At 40.1% G+C, this 10,236-nt stretch overlaps 1 protein-coding gene across 1 annotated transcript; it reads left to right on the forward strand.

Annotated features, from left to right (window-relative positions):
• Window positions 1–1,967: 1,967 nt before the first annotated feature.
• paip2b (poly(A) binding protein interacting protein 2B) lies at window positions 1,968–8,010 on the forward strand. Its single transcript, XM_076974695.1, has 4 exons — window positions 1,968–2,127; window positions 3,819–3,976; window positions 4,299–4,472; window positions 7,320–8,010. The coding sequence occupies exons 1-4, from the start codon at window positions 2,121–2,123 to the stop codon at window positions 7,374–7,376; spliced, it is 396 nt and encodes a 131-aa protein (XP_076830810.1). The 5' UTR covers window positions 1,968–2,120; the 3' UTR covers window positions 7,377–8,010.
• The last annotated feature ends 2,226 nt before the right edge of the window (window positions 8,011–10,236 follow it).

The following is a 10,236-nucleotide window of genomic DNA, read 5'->3' on the forward strand; positions in this document are numbered from 1 at the left end:
GTTACATCAATTTGCCACCATTAGTTTCTTATTTGATCAGTTACAGTTGTATAATCACTATTTTTGGTTACAGCTTACCCTAATATCATTGGTGCATTGGCTTGGATCCATATCAGGATCAATACATACATGCATTGAGAGAACTTAGATTAAGATTTGACAGGACATGCCAAGCCTGTGATTTCAACAAAATGTACTAACCGGATCATCGTCGGGTGGCTCCAAAAGTCCAAGTGTGTTCCCAGACAATGCAAGGAAATCCAAAGTCAGACAGTATGATATATTTTTTTGATTGTGTCCCATGTGCAGTAGCACTTGTTTGGAGCAGACAGTTTCTGAGGCTGGGACAGATCCCCTAGATCCCCTCCCTGGATACACTGCTCAAAAAATTAAGGGAACACTTAAATAACACATCCTAGATCTGAATGAAAGAAATATTCTCATTGAATACTTTGTTCTGTACAAAGTTGAATGTGCTGACAACAAAAATCACACAAAAATAATCAATGTAAATCAAATTTATTAACCAATGGAGGCCTGGATTTGGAGCCACACACAAAATTAAAGTGGAAAAACACACTACAGGCTGATCCAACTTTGATGTAATGTCCTTAAAACAAGTCAAAATGAGGCTCAGTATTGTGTGTGGCCTCCACGTGCCTGTATGACCTCCCTACAACGCCTGGGAATGCTCCTGATGAGGTGGCGGATGGTCTCCTGAGGGATCTCCTCCCAGACCTGGACTAAAGCATCCGCCAATTCCTGGACAGTCTGTAGTGCAATGTGACGTTGGTGGATGGAGCGAGACATGAAGTCCCAGATGTGCTCAATCGGATTCAGGTCTGGGGAACAGGCGGGCCAGTCCATAGCTTCAATGCCTTCATCTTGCAGGAACTGCTGACACACTCCAGCCACATGAGGTCTAGCATTGTCCTGCATTAGGAGGAACCCAGGGCCAACCGCACCAGCATATGGTCTCACAAGGGGTCTGAGGATCTCATCTCGGTACCTAATGGCAGTCAGGCTACCTCTGGTGAGCACATGGAGGGCTGTGCGGCCCTCCAAAGAAATGCCACCCCACACCATTACTGACCCACTGCCAAACTGGTCATGCTGAAGGATGTTGCAGGCAGAAGATCGCTCTCCACGGCGTCTCCAGACTCTGTCACGTCTGTCACATGTGCTCAGTGTGAACCTGCTTTCATCTGTGAAGAGCACAAGGCGCCAGTTGTGAATTTGCCAATCCTGGTGTTCTCTGGCAAATGCCAAGCGTCCTGCATGGTGTTGGGCTGTGAGCACAACCCCCATCTGTGGACGTCGGGCCCTCATACCATCCTCATGGAGTCTGTTTCTAACCGTTTGTGCAGACACATGCACATTTGTGGCCTGCTGGAGGTCATTTTGCAGGGCTCTGGCAGTGCTCCTCCTGTTCCTTCTTGCACAACTACGCTGGACACTACGCTGACAGACACAGCAAACCTTCTTGCCACAGCTCGTATTGATGTGCCATCCTGGATGAGCTACACTACCTGAGCCACTTGTGTGGGTTGTAAAGTCCGTCTCATGCTACCACGAGTGTGAAAGGACCACCATCATTCAAAAGTGACCAAAACATCAGCCAGAAAGCATAGATACTTAGAAGTGGTTTGTGGTCCCCACCTGCAGAACCACTCCTTTATAGGGGGGGTCTTGCTAATTGCCTCTCATTTCTACCTATTGTCTATTCCATTTGCACAACAGCAGGTGAAATTGATTCACAATCCGTGTTGCTTCCTAACTGAACAGGTTGGTTTCACAGAAGTGTGGCTGACTTGGAGTTATATTGTGTTGTTTAAGTGTTCCCTTTATTTTTTGAGCAGTGTAGTAAAAATGCGCTTTGACACTTTCGTGCGTCTGCGACTCATCAGCGGAAACAGAATAATCCAGCTAATGGTGTCATTAAATGACACTTTAAAATGTGACCAGGAGAGGGCGCGCGTGTGTTTGTTTGAAAGCCACTCCACATGAATGGTCTGACGTAGTATTGAAAGCTAGCCAGGTAACAGTGTTGCTGCAAATAGGTAAAATTCCTCTATCACGAGAGTTATTTCGGAATAATTAAGAAATACAGTGTCATTAAAATGCCTGGTAAGTAATATTATATCAAACTTTTCACTGCTCATCCCACCTTGGGACCATATCGTTGCTTTAAGGCAAGCAAAATAACTGGCGACGTGTTTAGCTACTGGCTAACTAAAGAGCCATCTAGCTAATGTTGGTGTTCTCCCAGTCGTTAGTGCTAACAGCTAGAACCACACGGGAGTGTGTCTTTCATTTCCTCCCAAAAACATTCTCAGTTGGGTTTTTTCTGTATGGTAGCTGTTTTGTTGGTATTACTTTAAACTCATTCATGAGCAACACTGAATTTACGGAATAAGTGTTGTGTAGCTAGCTAATAGCTAGCCGAGACGAGCGTTGTGTGGACTAAAACGCTGTTGGCCAAGGCCTCGTTTCGGCTAAGCTAACTTCGACCTCGGCCTTCCCTCCGAAATATCGCGAGAGTGTCGTTAAGCGATTTCGCAAATCTTCGCATCATAAATCCCTGGAAATGCTCGTCGTGTATAGTGTGTACATCATGTAGTTGGTTGGCTTTCACGAGGAGTCGGCTACTCGAACTTATTTAGAAATGTTGTTTCACGTTTAAAAAACTTCAGCATGGACTCATTATTTTCGCCAAACGTCCAGTTACACGTGGTGGGGTGTTGGGGAAGAGGACCCGTGTCTGTGCTTATAGCCCGTGGTGGTGGCGAGCTGCACCGTGTAGATGAAAGGACGCAGACGCCTTGTAAAAGTGCGAATGATCCATAGACGGATCAGTATGTGGATCGGTCTTAGTCACAACGTCCTTGCTGGATGGGCAGCTAAGACACTGGATTAAAGACATTTATCATTTCTGAAGGACAAGCTCATTTGCTTGCGTGTATTGCTCTCTTTAGACCGTTGTTCAGTTGTGTTTTTCTTTTCTCCTGGTTCATCGTCCACTTTTCTCCCTGCTATTAAACGTCGTTTCAAGCATTCTCGTTTTTGCTTTGTTGGTTTATCCTTAATTTTATGTAGGCTTTTATATAGACTGAGTAGTGTTTAGTGTGCTACAGGAAGTATTTCTTGTCAAATGTTTTTTTCTTTGTATTGTATACAGTGTTTTACCATTCATGAGTAACTTAATTATGAGATTTGAATATTCAAATCTTTAAACGATATCATCAATTGATAACCGATATCACCAGATATTGTAATAATTTAAATGTATTACTATATTAAGCAAATTATCTTTGTTGACTGCTGTCCCATATACCAGGGACCTTTTATTTTTAAATGGCTTTACCACTGTTAATTATTTCCCTTTGACTAGTAATTAGTCTTAAACTAATTACTACACATATACATTTTTAAAATGCTATTAGAAAAGATTATAGCAGTTTTTAAAGTTACTGAATGCCATGCCAAAGACACTCAGGAATGTGTGACCTACTTTTCAGTACTGAATGAAAAATGCTTGTCCGGATTTCATTTTAAACCAGATTAACAACTTGATATCTAATGAAATCTCATCTGCTCTACCTAATGCCCACTTAATTGAAATTGTAAATGTATTATAAAGCGTTGAAACAATTACATTGAGTATATCATTATAATATTTTTTAAATCAAATTAATGTCAATTGTCTAAATGATTTTAGCTATTCCTTACCTAGATATGCACATTCCTTTCTATATAAAGAACGTTAAACAAAATGTTTATTCTGGCATGTAATATTTTATTAATTTAATCATCCTCAGAGCCTACAGATATCAATAGTCCTGAGGCGGCACAGACACCTGGAGGCAGCGGTGGTCATGGGAAAGAAGACAGTGTGGTGAATGGACATAAGGAAGGAGAGCCAAACCCCTTTGCAGAGTACATGTGGATGGAGAATGAGGAAGAGTACAACAGACAGGTTAGATAGCTTTTTATGCAAGTCCTGGAAGGGCACAGTAAATGAGGATTCTCCTTTGATGCATCTGATTGATCTCACGAAGGGCTTGCTAACTAAGTTCCCAGTCCTAACCATGCGTGTCCCCTGCTGTTCTATGCCTTTGTTCTTTTCCAGCTTGGAGCTCACCTGCAAAAAATAATTTGTGTTCTCTGACCCTTGAGTACCTGGTTTAGGTTGGGGCTAGAATAAAATGAAAGGGTGGACTGTGTATAAAATACAATCCAAAATAAACTGCAGATTGCGCAGAAATGATATTTGTGGTTTGTCTTTAATCCACATGCAGGTGGAAGAGGAGCTTTTGGAGCAGGAATTCCTGGAACGCTGCTTTCAGGAAATGTTGGAGGAGGAGGATCAGGATTGGTTTATTCCTGCAAGGGACCTTCCCCTCGGGGTCGGGCAGATTCAGCAGCAGTTCAGTGGGCTGTCGGTCAGTGATGGAAACACCGAAGATATTGTAGTAAGTTCTTTAATCTGATATTGATGGTGATTGAAAATAACTCAAATTCAGGGATTGGATGGTTTTGACTAATGGTTAATTTGGTACTTCTTAAAAATGCAATTATTATTCCAAAGGGTTACTTGGTTGTTGTAATGTGCACGGAATTATATTACCTTCGGATTACTATTGGGGTCTTGCATTTATTTTACATCTCCGCATACACTTTATATTTTCTAATAAAAAAAAGCAATTTCACTTGAGATTTAGAATAACAATTAATAATAATGATGCCCTGTTATAGGGCAAATTAAGAATGTATCAAATTAATGTATTGTACTTGAAGGACATGTCACATGGCAAAAGAACACCTGATGCTGCTTTTAAATACTAGCCCATCCCTCCCTTCAGTTCCATATCTCCCTCCAAAGAAATGCTTAGCCTACCCTTCTATGTGTATCTAAGTTAATTTAAGTCGCCAATTTGCCCATTGTGATTTACATCTCAATCTGAATTTGTCTTCCGCATTTACCCATCTGTGCAGTGAGAACACACACACACACACACACACACACACACACACACACACTAGAGATGACTAGGGGGCTGTGGTACTGGTACACAGTAAAGTAAGTAAAGTAAAATACATTTATATAGCACTTTTCACAGGCACAAGCCACAAAGTGCTTTACAACGGAAAATAAAATAAAATAAATCAAAGACACAAAAACACACACTATAAAACAGAAATAAAATACAGTGTACAAGGTCAACGGCTGCAACCTCCACCACTAACTAAACGCCTGCGTAAAAAGGAAAGTCTTTAGCTGTTTTTTAAAAGTATCTACAGTGTTAGCTGATCTTAAATGTGGAGGAAGTGTGTTCCACAGTTTTGGAGCAACCACCTTAAATGCTCGGTCTCCACGAGTCTTTAGACATGAGCGTGGCACAGACAGTAAACTCAGGTTGTTTGACCTGAGTAATCGTGATGAAGTGTAGGGGTGGAGCAGGTCAGCGACATACACAGGAGCTGTGTTGTGTAGTGCTCTGTATGTTAAAGTTAAAATCTTGAACTGGATCCTGAATTCTACAGGAAGCCAGTGTAAGGATTTTAAAATGGGTGTTATGTGAGACCGTCTGCTTGACTTGGTCAGTAACCTCGCTGCAGCGTTTTGAATTATCTGTAAACGTCCACGAGCTGATACACTGAGAGATGAAAACAAGGCATTACAGTAGTCTATGCGAGATGAAATAAACGCATGGATCAGCATCTCTAGATCTGCTGTTGAAACCATAGATCTCAGTTTACTGATATTTCTCAAGTGGAAGAAACAGGATCTTGACAGCTGTTTAACATGAGAATCAAATGCTAAAGACTGATCGAAGATAACTCCCAGATTTCGGAGGCTAGTGTGGACAGCAGAGGAAAGAAGCCCAAGATTTTGCTTAATCGTTTGACTAAGCCTATCAGGAGCAATGATCAATACCTCAGTCTTGTTGTCATTTAGCTGTAGGAAGTTATTTGAGGTCCATTCTCTGATTGATTGAAGACAATCTAATAGCCTGGACAAACTATGAACCTCACTTGGTTTAAAAGAGAAATAAAGCTGAATATCATCAGCAAATAAATGATAGGAAATATTAAAACTATTTAAAATCTGCCCCAAAGGTAACATATACAAAGAAAACAACAAAGGCCCTAAAACTGAACCCTGTGGAACCCCACAGGTTAATGGGGTTGCCTCAGACGTGTAATCTCCCATCGTAACTGAGAAACTTCTCCCAGTGAGATAAGAAATAAACCAATCAAGTGCTGTTCCAGATATGCCCACCCAGTCACGTAACCTATTTATCAGTATTTCATGATCAATGGTATCAAACGCAGAACTGAGATCCAGCAGCACCAACACAGAGCAGTCACCAACATCAGCAGACATTAAAAGATCATTTGAGACCCTCAGGAGAGCAGTCTCTGTAGAATGCCTCTTCCGAAACCCAGATTGTAAAGAGTCGTAGCACAGGTGCCCAGAGCGGTGGGCACTCCTAGCCCTGGCGCCCAGGGAGCAGTTGGGGTTAAGTGCCTTGCTCTAGGGCACCTCGGTCATGGCCTAGTTGGGAAGGCCATTTACAAATCTCTTTTGTGAGTGGTTACTATAGCGAGAGGTTGACTGAGCATTTTTCTTTCTTTCTAAGAGCAACAATTTCAGTGCAGACTGTGAGGATATGAAGGCACATTAGCCAGTGTTTTTCAGAAAAGCTTACTACAGCTTATGTTTAAATATTGGCAATAACAAAAGGTAGCCTAATCCAGCTGCCTACTTGCAGTTCATTGAGACACTAAGACAGTTATCCATCCAGTTTATTGGTCTTCGTCAGTATCATTGCATGTCACAGTTTTTCAAGTAGAATATTGATAAGAGAAAGTTGTGAAAGGTGTGAGAAGCAGTGTGAGAAGTGGTAGTATTATCTCATGTTAATTTGCATGCATTTGCCATATTTTATAAATGTATCTGTGATCTGATTACTAGTTTCTTATAATTTTGTAACACAGCTTGGACTTTCATACTCTATCCCTCCTTAAATGTTCTGTTTACTTTGAACCAGCGCTTAGCTGCATGTCTTGTCTTGTACTGTAAAACATGATTTATTTTTTCTTGACATGTATTTTTTAAGTTGTTGACCAGACTACATTTCTGATAAGCATTACACATATTATTGTAGTGTATACACACAAATAAGTTTGACAGAGTTGCACCAGAACTTTGAATTTCAGTGGTCTTATGTGAGCATAAAAAATACATGACTTTATTTAAAAATGTGTTTGAAAAACCTGACCATAATTGTTATATCTTCTGTTTTGTCCCTCAGCGCAAGAGCAGTTTGAACCCAGAAGCGAAGGAGTTTGTGCCAGGAGTGAAATACTAGTAACAACCAAATACAGGCTCCTTCATAGAGACTCTTTGTGACCCCTGATGGTCCGATGTCACCCCCACCCATGTCACCATTATAGGTGGTGCATGAGTGTGTAGGGTTGAGGGGGTGTGACTCATGGGTGGGGGGTGTTTGATGCTCTTCTATAAGCTTTTTATTTTCGTCTGTCTTCATGTGTAACCTAGGAAGGGTGTTGGGGTGGGCAGGGTAATCAGTGTATGCTACAAATGGACCGCTTCAGATTGTGACTAGCTATCCAGGAACAACTCCATGTTATCTGAGAGAGACAATTGTGTGACCTCCACTATTGTGATAGTGAAGCACAGTGTCTCCCTGGACATTGTGAATTTTTTTTTTCTTCATTTATTTTTCTCCTTTTGAATAGTGTTTAGAGGGGAGGAAAGTGTCATAAGAGGGGGAAGGTTGAGGTGCGAAATGACTGACACCAAAATGGAGCATTGACAGGTGGACCAGTACAAAATGTTTTAAGCTGGTGGCAGCTGACTACCTTTGATATATTTCACAGTTTTTCCCCCCTTCAGTTGAAGTCCTGTCACTGTGCAACTTGCATTATCAAAAATGAAGAAAAAAAGTATAATTAAATAAAAAGAGCAGGTTCCCTCTTGAATGTTTGTCTTAATGATTGAGTCATACAGCCCTGCAAGTCCTCTATGCTGTCTTTACATGGGTATTTCTTGTAATATCTCTGAGAATAATTCCTACAAATTGCTGGTTATATTAAAAATAATTTTGCTCTTTTTTTAGTCAGTATGACATTGGTAGCACCAAGAAAGCAAAATGTTATTTTATTGTGTTTAGTTGGTGTAACTGATAGATTATGATTTCAGGACCAACCACCTCAACCTAAGGTTTTGTAAGTGATCGCATGCTGTTTCAAAAGGTTATTAGGGAGCACTGTTGGGACTAGAAAAAATATCACTATAGTGAGTGCAGTGAGATGTGACTTTTATGAACAAAACTTTCACATGTCAGTTGAAACATGCAGGATGCACAACTTTCTCTTTCAGTTCTGGAAAAATGTGATTTATATGCAAAATATAATTAATATAAACGTTTGAACTGACCTTTGTAGATGTATACTAGTTTCAGGTCTTTTCAGGTATTTTCATTTATCACTATGTAGATGCCAACACTTCAAACCAGGGGTTCTAAGATATTCTGATTGGTAAAAAATGATCACCTTTTTTTTTTTTTTTTTTTTTTTTTTTTTTTTTAAACTTGTGTGTGGAGTCTTGGCTGGAGAGAGATCTGGATCGCTCTGAGTAGACCTGAGGAAAAAAAGAATCTTGTTCTCAGCTATATTTAATACAATTTGATTTCTGAAAGTTTTGTTTAAAAGAAAAAGTTGGCAGTTAATGTTTCATGGCTAGTGCATGTCACTTTGTAAAACTGAGCACTTACTGGGTTTGTTGGAAATTTGCCTGTCAATTTTAAATTCTCCACTGGTCAGTTGGTGAGACATTGGACTTCCTGTATCATGCATAAGGGGTCTCATAACTGATTAAGTGTGTTTCTTCCAATCTTCTGATGACCCTTATGGGCTTGTGTGTAATATTGCAATGATGGGTCATCTGTATGATTAGTTGTTATCTCTGAATTGTAATTCCTCTGGTATTCAGAAAAATGTTTGACTGGTGTGAAAATTTGGGTGGATGTGGGGCTGCAAATATAGTAGTGCCTGCAACTATGCTCTGGGACCACTAGGGGGCTTCATCCACCTAGAAATATGGGTCTCTGGGGCTTTGTATTTGGAATGAGTACTCCGAAAGACATTTTTCAACCTATTTCTAGATATCAAGACAGTATCCTGGAGGAGGTCCTAACCTTAGTCATACACAATCCAGCTTGCAGCTAATGTTGATAATCTTTTTTTAATTGTTTTTTTTTCTGTTTGTTATTTAAACATGACATTTAAAGTGGCACATTGGTGTGCTGTGTCAGTGTTAACCATGTGGCAGTCTTGAATCCACCTCATGCCTGCAGCAATATGTGTATTAAGTGCTCTTTGGAATCAGATGATTCCCTAAGACACATACATTTTCTGATAGTAATGCATTCCAGTTGTGGCAGAAATTCACCTATTCAAAGAAGGGAAAACCTCCAATCCAAAAATAAATGTCACCAATATTTTGGCAATGTTTAAGGTTGTAATTGAATACATTTTCTTTGTTAACCTTTAAGACTTTTATGATTAATTCAAATATGGTTTTAGAGGGGTTTGTTCTGGCAAGGTTTTTAACTAACAGCAGTTAGTTACTACTTCAATAAATAAGGCTGTTAAACACTTACAATATGTACAGACCAACTTCTGTATATACAACTATGTACAGGTGTATGAGTTTTGCCTAAATTTGATCTCTGCACTCTGACCTCTCTCTTTGGTGTCTATGGGGAGATGCTGCTTTTCCACACTTTACATGATGAGTGAATCAAACAAAAAAAAACATGCTTTACAATGTGATCTTCCTAAGATAACCATTTTACCTTTTATGTGTAATGGAGATATTCTTGAAACACATTTCCATTCAGCATGCAAAAATATAGGTAAAATATAGATTATTTTTCGGCATGGGACAAAATTTGTTGTGCCATGTTATTTTACGATGGGTCTGGGAAGTTGTGTTGTAAGAACAATCCCCTGCAACTTCTGATTGCAAAAGTAATATCTGGGCTAGACTCTGCACTGTCACTTGTTTACCAGCTGTTAGGCTGATGCTGTATGTATTGTGATCTGTGCAAGGCTGGAGGGCTGTATCTGTCTGTGTAGCTCTGCCTGTAAATAGTCATTCCATCAAATGGCAGTCCTAAACACAATGACACAATGTGCAGAAGT

This window comes from Brachyhypopomus gauderio, chromosome 15 (genome assembly GCF_052324685.1).
Source record: "Brachyhypopomus gauderio isolate BG-103 chromosome 15, BGAUD_0.2, whole genome shotgun sequence".
NCBI lineage: Eukaryota > Metazoa > Chordata > Actinopteri > Gymnotiformes > Hypopomidae > Brachyhypopomus > Brachyhypopomus gauderio.

Coding starts and splice junctions, on each gene's coding strand:
- paip2b (XM_076974695.1), top strand. Junction 3,977..4,298: donor AGGAAGAGTACAACAGACAG/GTTAGATAGCTT, acceptor ATCCACATGCAG/GTGGAAGAGGAGCTTTTGGA. Junction 4,473..7,319: donor GAAACACCGAAGATATTGTA/GTAAGTTCTTTA, acceptor TTTGTCCCTCAG/CGCAAGAGCAGTTTGAACCC.